The 14,785-nt window shown below is 37.7% G+C and overlaps 1 protein-coding gene across 1 annotated transcript in view; it reads left to right on the top strand.

Moving 5' to 3' along the window:
- The window catches only part of sdk (sidekick cell adhesion molecule), a 341,294-nt gene that overhangs the window by 244,637 nt on the left and 81,872 nt on the right, over positions 1-14,785 (top strand). The window contains exons 25-26 of the mRNA XM_090386436.1: positions 207-277; positions 8,727-8,979. Coding sequence (XP_090242562.1) covers positions 207-277; positions 8,727-8,979 — 324 coding nt within the window. The remainder of the gene's footprint in view (positions 1-206; positions 278-8,726; positions 8,980-14,785) is intronic.

Genomic DNA, 14,785 nt, shown 5'->3' with positions numbered 1-14,785 from the left:
ATATTTACTAGATAATTTTTAAAAGAAATTCTGGTTTCATGACTGTTGCATTCATTTTATCCATTGATATACTAAGTTTGGATTATTGGTTTTCTACTGCACATATTATTTGAAGCTGCTTAATATATTATGGATGCAGCAATATTTATACTCTGTTCTAAACTCTATTATTGTGTACTGGGAATAATAAATGTTATTATTTGTAGCTCCAGATGATCCTCCAAGCCATGTTCTTGTTACACCATACACACCAACATCTGTACGAATTACATGGGAGGTAAGAGGAGTATTCATCTAAATTTCTTGTCATCAAAATTGTTATTTATTTATTGTTCTCGTTTATTGCTGTTTTTTAAATCCATAAATGTGTCAAGTAAAAAAATATAAATATATGTGATGGAAATTGCTTCATTTAGTAGTGCCAAAAGATAAACATACTTACTAATATAAGTTACTGCTTATTTAGTATAAGTGTAGATATTTAATAATTACAAGGGAAAGTCACACTGTTGTTGAATCATTGTGGAAATTATAATATTATGTGGAATTTTTAGTTGATAATTTCTCAATTCATTTCACAGAAAGAGACTTAAATGAAAATGAAATCTATTTGAAAAATAATTTTATATTTTCATTTATCCAAATTTGGTTTGTGAATGGATTATATGATCAATTTAAACTTAAGTGAATATTCATTTTTTATTTTTTTTATTTTATATTTTTAATATTTAGACTGGTTCCAAAACTTCATTATACACACCAAAATGAAACTTGAAGTCAGTATTGGATTCACTAACTTATATAAAAAATGCCATTCCCTACGATGCCTTCTAGTGGACTTTGTATATTAACCAAATACTCAACCACAAAGGAGAGCAAATACCATAGAACTTGTCCCTGCCTCTTCACATAACCAACCAAATCCTCTCATCACAACTATAGCACACTCACATTGGGTTCACTCCATAGTTAGCAACTTGAGTACTTATTTCTAAATACAACAGATTGCTACAAGACAAAAAAAAAAGCTTTAACCTAATTTTATTATTTTCCTTTGGTATATGGGGTATTGAAAAAAAAAAATATAAACATTTATATGCATGTAACCCAAAGTTTTTAGTTCAGGCATATAAATTAACATAAAAATAATATTTTTAAAATTATTACTATTTAGTATTAGTAGTGGCAAATGATGTAAGAAAGCAAGCTAAAATTATCCACTTCCACGACAGCAAATGGAAGTTTGTTCCAACAATCAACCATCCTTTTTCAATTTACGATTGTCTGTGTGCATCGTCTCAGCATAAGGAAGAATGCCATCAAGTTGAGCTTACTCAATCTATTCAAGGCTTTAAACATCTCAATTAGGTCTCCTCACAGATTCCTAGTCTACAGATGCTGCAATTTGAAGAACTGAAGCCTTTCTTTCATAGGAACACCCTTTTGTTCCCTTCATTAATCTCGTTGCCCTTCTCTGCACCCATTCATGATCTTCGTCCTTCCCACAATGAGGCCTCCAGACCTGTATACAGTACTCAAGATGAGGCCTAACCAAGGGATAATCTCCTCCTTATACCTGCTAGCAAAGTTCTTGTATATCATCAACAAAACCCCATGAGCTGTCCTGACAACATCTGCACTGCTCAGAGAACTATTTATTTTAATGTTTAAAGAAGTCATGTTCACCAAACCACTTAAAAAAAATTGTTTAATTTTCTTAAGTAATAAGGGCCATGCATTGTGAGGAACTCTCCAGTGGGAACTGTGGAGGCAGTCAATGCTTCACACCCACCTCATTCTCTACTTGTTTCCTGTGCTGAATAATTAGCAAAAGAGAGTGACACTTTGGGACATTGTCATTTGTGTAGTCAAGAAATTATTAAAGGATCACTATATTGGATTCTGTGTAAGGGATTTCAAAAAGAAGATGTTGCATCCAGAGTGTAGCTCGTATAGGTGACTTTGCTGAATAAGAGTTGATTCATTTCCAGATTGCTTTTTTCTTTTGGCAAGCCAGAAAACTTCAACTACTCCATATATTTGCTTTTGATGGACATCCAGGTGTCAAGCAAGTATTTAATAATCACAGTGACCTTGAGTGATTTACTATATCCCTGCTTTCATTTTTATTTTCCTTATAAAATTCAAATAAAAATGAAAGCTATAGTAAAGTTTAGTCAAAAATACAAAAAGGAGTTATAATAGCAAGCAACCAATAATAAAAAGAATTTTATTCTTTGTTCCTTTTTTATTTATGCTCCACTAAGTGGCACCCACTCTTGCTCACCATATGGTATGACTGGATATTTATTAGAAATGAACAGCACTTCTGGAGCCAAAAGATCCAAAACACAAGTAATCTTTTCTTCCCTTGGAGACCTCTATGAGGCCATGCTTAGATCACTCAGAAGACTTAAACACAAAATAACAAAGAAAATATCAGTTTGCTTGTCAAACCATCTTTTCTAATCATGCATTCCACAGCAGAGTACTATTTGTGAAAATGTCACTCTTTTTGTCTTGCAGGGATTGAAAGGATCTTCCAAGTCACTGTCTGTGTTCTGGGGACCATTCTCCAAACACATCTAGAGCAATTGCTGAAAGCCACAAAGTCACACCCATTACTCAGTGTTCCACTAAGTAAATGGTGGAATACCATTAATGTAGCTTTCAGCCCGTAACACATCACAGGGAATAATTTCAGAGCCGGACTTCCATCATATGCATGGATTTGCTCTGGCCAGAATAAAAGCAAAGAGGGTCTGGGAATGGAGTGAATAGTACAAAACAGTTAAGAACAGTCTAGACAAGAAGGGGTACAGAGGAGATGGGGACCCTATAGAAGGATGGTATGGGGTGTCCCTAAGAGGGCCAAAAGTTGAAATAATGATGATAAGATGAGAGTCAGAGTTGGCTGTGAGAGCACTCAACTCAGAGACATTTGGGTTACTGTTGATGGCTGCAGTCTTTATGGAATAATTTGAGTGGCTCAGAAGACAGTAGCAAATATCATCTGTGAAATTCCACCAGGAAAATATATTTTTGGCCAGCAAGGAGGAGAAGCAAATTCCACGAGCTAAGATCTCAGATAGCAAGGTGGGACTTCCACCTACTAGGAGTCCTACCTACCAGAGGATGAAGTCTTTCAATTACGAAGCAAGAGCCAAACAATAATGTTGCTGCTTGAAGAAGGTTATCCAGTTTAGAAATGTTCAATTTCATCTTTTGAAAGCTGCAGTTGCATACCTACTACTGAGAGTATTCAACAGTCAATGAATAATTTGCTCATTAAAACTTGAGTATGGCTGATTTTATGAGGATAGCAACAATATCAGAATTACATACCATTTGGGTGGTGCCCATACTCAAGGTAGTTGAGAATTAAAAAAATGACCTAGGATAATTGTTCTCCTAGCACTGCAAACAGGAACAGCTGTTGGAGTTCTGTCAATAAAAGTTATCTTTTTTGTCTCTGATGTTAGTTTCAAGGTTGAATGAGTATGCTAAGTTCCAGCAGGAGCTCAGCTCACAGATCCAAATTGATGTTACAGGAGTGCATGATGTGACCTCAATCTTCCAGCTCCCCACACTTGCAGAGATCATCATTTATCAATCCAGTCTTGTTGCCATTTCTTGAATAAGCCATAACCATTTAGTAAAAAGGTGGTATGTATATTTGTGAAGAACCATGCAGAACGCTTGTTAATATAGGAAACATACAGAATGAAGAGTTTTATTATACTACCCTTTTTTTTTTTTTTTTTATGTGAACCCCAAACACGAGAGGTATTAGAACCCATAGTACTTAGTACCGTGCTTGGGTTTGAGGTTAAGAAGACGAAAGAAGATATTTGTTGACATTGGACTTGAACTTCTGTAGATTGTAATTTTCAGGAAATATGTATGAAGGAAGGTTGTTCCAGAAAATGGCAGTTGAATGAATAAATGAGGAAGAAGAAAAGTTGGTTCTGTGGGTTTGAAGTTGGACAGTAAATGGATGTTGGCTGGTGGCCGCACGTGTTCGGACTGTTTTGAAAGAGAGAGCAGGAATTATAGAAGTCAATTCAGAAGAACAGTGCCCATGGAAGTATCTGTAGAAGAGGCATGCAGCAGAAACAGTGCGTCTATGAGAAAGCGAGTGGAGAGACTCCGTTAGAGATGAATCATTAATTAACCTAACTGCCCTCTTCTGAATGGAATCAAGAAGCCAGAGAGAGGTTTTGGGGGCAACACCCCAGATATGGGAACAATATTCCATGGCAGGGCGAATTTGCGATTTATACAGAGTGAGCAGCTGTTTGGAAGAAAAGTAACGCCGAGAGCGAAAGAGAAAAACCAAGTTTTTTAGATGCAGAGGAAGCAATATTTGTAATGTGCTTGTGCCACGAGAGATTAGAAGTCAGGGTAATCCCCAAAAGAGATATATCATTTTGACTAGAAATCGGAGTGTCACTAAAGATAAGTATAGGAGCAGAAGAATCCTTTTTGCGAGATATAAGAAAAGACTGAGTTTTAGAAGGGTTGAAATCAACTAAGTTGTCTTTGCCCCACTGGAGAATTACCTGAAGATCGGCATTTAAGAAATTGGTAGCAGATTTTCGAGAAGTTGAAGCTGATTGAGCAGGACAAGGTTTCTCAAAATGGAAAGTTGAATGCAATGTGCTATGATCGGCAAAACTATGGATAGGATTTTCAGTCAATGGAAGAAGGTCATTGATATACAAGAGGAAAAGAGTGGGGGGAAAGAACTGAACCTTGGGGGACACCGGCATTAGTGGAGAAGTTAGAAGACAGAGAGCCATCTACCATCACCCTCAGTGAGCGATCAGAGAGAAAACTGGATAACCAATTACTAAAAACAGTTGGCAAACCATAAGATGGAAGCTTGTTTAGAAGACCTTTATGCCAAACACGATCAAAAGCCTTTGAGATGTCAAGAGCAACTACTTGTGTTTCACCGAACCTTTCCATTGAATTAGTCCATAAATGGGTAACATAAGCCAGAATATCTCCAGTGGATCGACACTGACGGAATCCATACTGGTGATCGTTGATCAGACAGAAGGTTTCTAGGTAGTTTAAGAGTTGGCGGTTAATTGATTTCTCCATTACTTTAGAAAGAGTAGAAGTAATTGCAATGGGACGATAATTGGATGGGAGGGATTTGTCACCCTTTTTAGGAACTGGCTGGATATGAGCAAATTTCCAAGCAGAAGGAAAAACACCTTTGGAATCTTTGGAATAAGAAAGTGAAAAAAGGCGGCAAAGAATAGGAGTAAGTTCAGGAGCACAGGTTTTGAGAACAAGTGGAGAAATACCATCAGGACCTGGAGCTTTCTTAGCATCAAGATTCATCAAAATCCTTCTGATATCCTTTTGACGGAAGACCACAGGAGGCATTAAATGGAGCATGTTGGGAATGGTGGGAGGTGTTTTACCAAGATCATTAATACATGAGCTGGAAGAAAAATGGGATGCTAGTAGGTCAGCTTTATCCTTGGCTGAAGTGGCAACAGAACCATCTGGTTTGGACAGAGGTGGGAGCAAAGATGGGCAAAAGTTGCGGCCAATAGCTTTGGCAAGAGACCAGAATGCTCGGCTACCATTAGGGCAAGAAGCAAGTTTTCTACTCTTAGCCTGTTCAAACTCTAGTTTGGACTGGTTAATAACTGCTTTACAACTGTTTGCGAGCTTTGGTGTAGGCAGAAAATGAAACTGAAGAATTAGAAACAAGCCAATTACGATATGCAACATTCTTCTCTTGGACAGCCTTAGCACATTTATTGGAAAACCAAGGTTTAGATAAAGGACGAGATTTTAAAGTGGAGTGTGGGATAAAGGATTCCATTCCTGCAAGAATAATTTCACTGACACGATCTGAGCAAACGTTGACATCAGAAATTTTGAAACAGTAATCCGACCAAGGAAAAGAAGAAAAGAAGTCTCGCAGGTCATCCCATTTTGCATTCTTGTAATGCCAAACAACACATGGTTGGGAATAGCCATGAGATAAAGGTTCCATTGGAGAAGAGACAATCACCAAGTTGTGATCTGAAGTGCCTAAAGGACCTCTCACTTCGACCGTGTACTTAGAAGGGTTGTTTGTGAGAAAAAGATCAAGCGTATTGGCTGTATGATTAGGATTGTCCAGTATTCTTGTAGGTAAATGAACAATCTGTGCTAGGTCATTAGTAATTGCAAAAGCCTCAGCATCTCGACCTGCTGGGTCGGTGTGACTAGAAAACGGAAGCCAGCTGGAGTTGTGAACATTAAAATCACCAAGGAAAATTACTTCACTGTTAGGAAAGTTGGACTGGAGAAAGTCAAGTTGCAAAGAGAGGAAGTCAAAGAGCTCCAAGTGATTAGTGGAGTTGGGAGAACGGTAGAGACAACAGATGAATTTGACACAATGAGGTAGAGAGATTTTAAGCCAGAGAAGATCAAAGAGAGGAGATTCCAAATTGCCAAGTCTCTGACAGGGAATATCAGAACGAACATATGCACAAGTACCACCTTTGAGGCGAAAGGAATCATACAGCGAATAATTTGGGCATCTGAGATGAGCAGTAGATGAATCAACCGATAACTGAGATTCTGTCAGAAAAAGTACATGGGGTTTGGCAGACTGCAAGTGGAAATGGACATCGTTGAGATTAGAATTGAGACCACGTATATTTGTGAAATGAATTAGGAAGTCCATGGGAGGTTTAGATCTTTTCGCAGATAAGCTTGCTCTATCAGTTTGACAATTCATGGTGTATTCAATAGTAAGAAAAAGTAGGTGGGACATGCTGTATGAAGTAATGAAATTTTTGGATATGGCGTACATGTGGTAAGAATATACCCAGATCCTTGACATAACGTGGCCTCGACAATGCTCCCCGCATACAAACTACTTGGACTCCCTCCAGTCACTATCTGGCAGAGTAGAGGCAGCAAGATTATACACTAGCTGATCCGGAAGCTTCCTAGAGAGTTACCAATAGGTTCAGTCCGGTGTACTAACTAGCGGCCGGCCTGCGAACACCGTTTTAGAGCTGTACCCTCGAAATGTAAGGAATATTGGATCTCGCCACGACGTTCATCATAATCTCAAAAGTCATCAATCATACTGCATGGTGGAAGTGATAGGGAAAGGTTGACCGGAACTTATCTCTAGAGACTAAACATGGGTTCCACCATTTCAAGCCTCCAATAAGCAAAGTGGTGGTATTTCACCGGTTGATGACAGTCATCTACCACCTAGTACTGCCTGGTAACATAGAGGGGCGGCATTCCTCCATGTGGTGTGGGCGCCACACCTCGACCCCTGCTTACGTTGGTTCACACCTGGGTGGTCACCCACCACGTACTTGTGCATGGAGGTTATACCCAGGATTACTAACAGTCCCACCATCGTGAAGGTGCAAGCAGAGGATTTGGCTGTCACAGACCGTCCGGACTTCGCCGAAATTGGGTCCACTTGACTTGAGTGTCACCTGAGTATCAGTTCCATCAGTGTTTTAGACTCCCAGATAGCAAGTACAGCTTGTCTGGCATATCTGAGAGAATGTGTGTGACAACCTCAAGGACCAATTAATGGAGTCATTCAGCATGATTATCAGAGGACAACCAGATCTTGCCAGATTCAGCAGTTTTCTTGCTTGATGTTGGTGCAGGTTTTTATTCCTAGTAGTTTAGCCTCGTGGTTCTGCATGCTCGGATCATCTGAAATAGTATGAGCCATTATACTTGAAGGACCAGAATTTGTGCCCTGACAATTTCATCTGGTGATACTGTATAGCAGCACCATTTGTCACGACTGTGATGAAGACAGCTGAGTACAGCAGATGAACAGGAAAGATGATTATATGAAACGGTCCTGCATTCACGTACTTGCAAGAAAAATTCCCAAGATTTAGTACAGAGAAGCTTAAGGCAGGCATTTTCATTGCTCCACAAATAAGACAACTTTTCAAAGACAAACAGTTCGAATGTGTCCTTAGTGATAGCAAGAAATTAGTGTGGAAAGCCTTTCTAAATGTTCTGACTGGTTTTCTAGGAAATGTTAAAGCCAGCAACTACAGGCATATCTTGTGCAGGATCTCGTTACTTCTTACGAAAAACTGAGTGCAACATGTCATTGAAGATGCATTTCTTGCACTCGCACCTTGATTTCTTCCCATGAAATTGTGGTGCCATCAGCAACAAACATGGTGAGCACTTCCATCAAGACATTACAGTGATGGAACAAAGATACAAAAGTAAATGGAATGCTGTCGTGTTAGCCTATTATTGTTGAATGGTGAAAAGAGATGTTCCTGAAGCTGAATACAAGTGAAAGGCAAAAAGGTCCCGTGTTTGATACAGGTATGTTAACTACATCTTACTGCCATATAAATAAAAAATACCTTGTATAAATATAAAAAACTACTTTTTTTGAAAACAAGAGCAATCTGCTATTTCCAAAATCCCAAAATTTAGCACCCCGAAATCTATAAAGTAAACTTACTTTCATGCTCATAACAAGATATGACCCAAAATTTGTTGTTCAGTGTAATTAATAGTATTCAGAAATATCCCCCCACAATCTAATAGCATTAAAAAAAAATAAATGGAAGCATACTATTATACATTAAAATAGTATGCTTCCATTCTGTTTCTCTCTTTCATTTAATTAATTATTAATGTCAATTTTTTATTTGTTTTGAACTATTAATTGACTTTTGTTGTAATTATCCTTTTAGCCATTAACAGAGTACCAGTGGAATGGAGATACACAAAATCCAGGTTACCGGATCGAGTACTGTCTTCTTTCTGTATATTCACTCCCTCGTAGTATTGATTGCCCAACTGAAAGAGTTTATGGCATTAATAATTCATCCTTGTCGCTACACAACCTGGAACAAGATAGGATCTATGAAATTAGAGTGTTTGCATTCAATGGTCAAGGAGACAGCCCACCAAGCATTCCTGTTTCTGTTTTTGTAGGAGAAGCTGGTAAGGGAGAAGAGGAATTTTTTTTTGAATTGGGTGAAAAAAATAATATATCATGCCATTTCAAATATTACATTACAGTGTGATGAGATTTTGATACACATGGGGAGAAAAAACTGACGTCAGTTTTTCTTTTTACCAGCAACAGTATTATGTCTAAGAATTTGTATTAGAAAATTAGTATTCAATAATTTGCTCATTAAAACTTGATTTAAATTATTATATAATTTTGTTTGACAGGGTCTTTCCAAGTAGATGCTCCAGTTTTAATGCATTTTTTGCTTAATAATATTAGCATTTAATGCTAATGCTAATATTATTAATGCATGACATATATTTCAAAAAAATGACGCATAGTAAAAATATGCATTATAAAAATATGCACTATTTTCACATAATAGTCAATGATAGGTTCTATTAGGCTATAAATTATCATTACTTATCCCATTTTCAATCTCGTTTTTATCAGTATAGCACATATTATGCTACAATTGTTAAATAATGTATTGAACCTCAAAATTTATTGAGATAAAATATACATGAGCAGTGTTTTGTTTTGTTTTTGATGGCTAATTTTTTCATTTGAAGGAAAGGAATGCAATTTTGTTGTATTTATTGGTGGACTGGTTTTTAAACATAAATGTAAGGTCAGTTGCTTAGCTTGCCTCCTCCCACTTTTTAAACTAAATGCACAACCACTCATTAGGTTACCAGTTTTCTTTAACATGCAGCTTCTTTCAGTGTCTGAATCCATGTTGGAAACCATTTTTTCCAAAACTTTAAAAATTTCATTTTTATTTCAGTATTGTTTTCCATTTTTGAAACACTATTGTGTTTTTTGCCCTCAGTTTACAGTATGAGTCAAAAGAATATGTATGCACAGAACTGTATATAACTTTTTACACACAAAATATATATGAGATCAAAGTGTGCAACATATGCTCAGCAACAAAAATAAACTGAAATGATGTTAGTGAGAAGGAGTGATGCATATTGTAAGATGCCATATATTAGCAGGTGTGTATTTAATGAAATACTCAAACAGTTAGGGAACCACTGCCTAATCCATTGTAGCCACGTTGTGGTACCAATGTGCAAGGTCTGAAAACACTATACAGGAACTCCCCGACTTACGCAATACTCGACTTACAGAAATTCAACTTTATGTAAGTTTTTGCCGGCCAGTTCAAACTTAAAAAAATCGTGGAAACGTATTTTGCATCCTGTAGGAATAAATGGAGGTAGCTTGAAAATATTGTAATGTGAACCCAATAACACATTGTTTATTTATTTATTATTATTTTTTTTTTTTTTTTGTAATTCGTTCCAAGTCCTTGGAAATCAAATTTTGCTATATTACTAAGCTATTGATCTCTCTAAAAGGTCATATTTATAATGAAAATTGCACTACCCCTTCATCGTTATCATATTCCTGTTATAAGAATCAATTCTGAATGCCTTTGTGATATTTTTTTAAGAAGCACGTTTCCTGGAGGTCATGACAATAAAACAATAAAAACAATTTGCACTTTCCAGTTTATTGAGCTTTTCTATTAGTGCATCTAATTATAAACGGGTAGTAAACTCGATCTTATTGCATTTGCAATAATACCTATAATTGCAATTGTGTGGGTTTTTAACGCTATTATGGTGAAATGTGTTCCCCTTCACTGAAATCTTCAATTGTATAAAAAACAAATTTTCAGAAACTTCTCTTCATTCCTATTTATGTATTACAATGATGAAGATAAAGTGACCAATGAAAAGTGCAAGTGATGGTAGTGCCAGGAAACGAAACGAAATTGATTTAGAAATGAAGATGAAAATGATTAAGAAGAAGCAGGACAAAGTTTGTCGTCTATTGCAAGAGAATTAGGTCTCACTGCTTCAACAGTGAATACTATTTTAAAGGACAGTGTGTGTATAAAAGAACATGTCAAAGGATCAACATGCTTAAAATTAACAGCGATCGCAATACACCGTTCAGGTGCTATATCGAAGATGGAACAGCTGTTAATAATATGGATAGAAAATCAGATTCAGAAGTGAGTGCCCCTGAGTCTAATGAAGCAAAATCTAATCAAGCAAAAGCAACAAGTATTTATAAATATATTAAGGATAAGTACAGCAAACCCCGACCCAGGTTTGTGGCAAGCAACGGGTGGTTTAATAGGTTCAAGCATTGTGTCGCTGGGTTCCAAAACATTAAAGTATCCAGTGAAGTCGCCAGTGCCAATTCTGCAGCTGCAGAGAAATTTTGTCATATGTTGGAAAAAATTATTGATGAAGGTGGCTATTCAATGCAGTAAATTTTTAACGTTGACAAGACTGCTCTGTTTTTAAAAAAATACCAGATCGAACATACATTGCCAAAGAGGAAAATACAATGCCAGGTCTCAAAGCATCAAAAGATAGGGCCCCGCTATTGCTTTGGGGCTAATGAGCAGGAGATTACAGATTAAAACCACTGCTTGCGTACTTACTATTCTGGAAATCCTTGTGAATTTAAGGGCATCAATAAAGCCACCCTACCCATGCAGCATTTCTGATCTAACCAGAGAGCATGGATAACAATCTCTCTCTCTCTCTCTCTCTTTGAGTTTAAATGCTGCTTCATTCCCGAGGTTGAAAAATATTGCAAAGATAACGACGTTCCTTTCAAGATTTTGCTTCTATTAAATAATGCTCCTGGACATCCTACGTATCTGGATGATTTTAATTCGAACGTGATAGTCGTATTTCTACCTCCAAACACAACTTCACTCATCCAACCTATGAATCAGGGTGTTATTTAGAATTTAAAAGCATACTATTTATTCACAACATTTACTCAGGCATTGCCTGCAGTAGCTGGTGAGAAAAACTTTACGTTAAGAGACTTTTGGAAATCTTGCAATATTTACCATGCCATCTTATACATTAATAAGGCCTGGGTGGAAATTACTAAAAATTGTTTAAATGACACATGGAAGAAAATATGCCCACGGCGTGTAAAAGGCTTCGAAGGATTTGAAAAAGACAAATCATATGAAGAGGTTACAGATAAGATTGTAAAGGTTGCAGAACTACTTCAGTTGGAGGTTGATGCCAAAGATGTGGAGGAATTAATAGAGAGAGAAGAGAAGGAATTACCAACTAAGAACTTACTGACTTGCAGGCAGCAATAGTGAAAGAAGAAAATGCTGACAAGCTCAAGATGAAGCAAATGAGGAGCCAAGATGCTAAATCACCAGAGCAAGTCCAATGGCATTTCTCGAAATTGCATCAGCAATGGCAAGGTTTGAGAAAATGGATCCTGACAGTGAACAATTCTTAAAAGTTAACTGAGGGGTGAATGATATGCTTGCTTGCTACAAAGAAATGTACGATGAAAAGCAAAAAGCCACCGGCCGAGCCCTCAACCTCCGCAGCGGCGCACTTATCAGCTGAAGACGTTGATTCTGGCAACAAGGCTCGAGAGGTAAAACTTACTGATGCTATGCCTGTCTCCTCTCTTCTTTTGTAATTTTATAATGTTGAAATTTTTTAAATTGCACGCTTTTGTAATTTTTCCTGCGCATGAGATAAAAAATTGAATAAATACAATAAATAATTCTATTTACATGTTCATTGAACATTTCTTTTTTGATTCAATCAATTCAGTGAGCACAATTGCAAGTGCTGCACATGCATGGGGGAAATTCCGACTTACATAGCATTCCGTGGAAAGCAACCCTTACATAAGTCGGGGAGTTCCTGTAAATGCCAAGTATCCTGATGGTGAACACCCTCCTCTTGGGAAACAACATTTCAGGGGAGTTTAGCACACGGTGAATTTCTTCATATATATTCTACAACCATCTTTTTTCAATTTAAATTTATGTCCCCTTAATATGTGTGTGTACTTGCGGGCATGTTTGTCATTTGAGGAAAGAGTAATGGTGGCATCACTACCACTTTCCAAATTTTATACCAGGGTGTCACAAAGTGCTACCCGCAGGCCATTTGTGGCCTGTGAAATGCGCAGAAAATCTTTTTTCAAATTTTGCCCACAGTTTGTCCAGTTCCTTGAATTTATTTAAGCTATCAACTTCCACAACAAAGGAGGGAAGTTTGTTCCAGCAATCAACCACCCGCTGGCTAAAGGCAAATTTCCACACATCTATTCTACAACTATCTTTCCTCAATTTGTATTTATGCCCCCTCAGGTTCATAATCTGGGCAAGAGGAAGAATCCAATCAGAATTAAGCCTGCTCAACATCCATTCAAGGCCTTGTACACCTCAGTCTGATCACCTCGCAGCTGCCTAGTCTCCAGATGCTGCAATTTGCAGAACTTAAGCCTTTCTTGGAAAGAGAACCACTTCGTTCCCCTCACCAATCTTCTTGCCCTTTTCTGTACTCTCTCAAGCAACTGTACATCTTTCCTAAAATTAGGCTTCCAGACCTGTACGCAGTACTCAAGGTACAAAGTACACAGTACAAAGGGATAATCACCTCCTTTTTCCTACTAGTAAAATTCCTGTTTATCATTTACAATACCACATGACCTCTGGTAGACTGTCTGCACTGCTCAGAAAACTTCATATCTGACTGCACAATTAGCCCCAGGTCTTTTTCATTCTCTACCACCCTAACTGTGTAGTACCAACTGTGTAGTACCACACAGTTGGTACATTTCTCTGAGGTTACTTCTACCCATATGCAGTACTTTGCATTTATCAATATTAAACTTTAGTTGCCACTTCTCAGCCCATCTGCCCAAACTTTCTAGATCCTGTTGCAGTAGCACAATTCCATTACTGTCATTAAAAACCCTGCCAACCTTTGTATCATCTGCAAACTTGAACATTAAGTCTGATATACCTTGATAAATATACAAAACAACAGTGGGCCCAACACCGAGCCCTGCTGGACTCCACTAATGACATTAGTCCATGGAGAGCAGCATCCATTGATTACCACTCTGTCCCACTGAACCACCCTTTTATTCATTGTAGCAACTTGCCCTTAATACAGGCGCCTCCGTAGCCAGGTGGGAAGGAGCAGCAGTGCATAGCACACGCTTCTTGATTAGACCGGGGTTCGAGCCCGTCACCACCAAATACGGAGGATGCGGAAAGGTCAGGGAATGACCACCGCATATCCCGGAGCAATATGGCCTTAGTTGCTAATGCTCCTAAAAAAACCAAATAACAAAATAAATAACAGCCCTTAATACTATACTGCTCCAATTTGTACATTAGTCTTCCATGCACGACAGTATCAAAAGCTTTCCTGAAATCCAAGTATATGATATCAAAATTATTTTTTGCATCCAATTCCTTTGTAATTGCATTATTGGAATGAGCAGCAGCAGCCCAGAAGGCAAGTTGCTGGGAATGAGGAACTGCCAGGGGTCATGAAACAAGTAAATACCTGGGCTGTGTTAGAGTAACTAAGAGTAAGAACAGATGTATGTATACTTGCATTTGCACCAATTCTAGGAGTATAGTAAATAAATTTAATGAATTTGAAGTGCTGGTCAGGACGTCAAAGGCAGATATTGTTGGGATATTAGAGACACGGTGTCACAGTGATATAAGGAATGCAGAATTGAAATTTGGGGAATACAATGTGTACAGAAAGGATAAACAGGATAGTAAGGGAGGAAGGGTTATGCTACTAGTTAAGTAGCAAAACACAAAATCTAAGGAAGTGCATCCAGTCGACATTGGTAACAGTGCAATATTGAGTCAGTTTGGTGTGACATAAGCACTGGGAAAGGGAAAATGCGAGTAGGAGTGTGTTATAGGCATTAATGACTCTGATAAGTACAACAAACAATTGT

Source organism: Mastigoproctus giganteus, chromosome 12 (genome assembly GCF_048544385.1).
Source record: "Mastigoproctus giganteus isolate SK-2022 chromosome 12, ASM4854438v1, whole genome shotgun sequence".
NCBI classification, from domain to species: domain Eukaryota; kingdom Metazoa; phylum Arthropoda; class Arachnida; order Uropygi; family Thelyphonidae; genus Mastigoproctus; species Mastigoproctus giganteus.
This window is presented reverse-complemented; position numbering and strand designations above follow the sequence as displayed.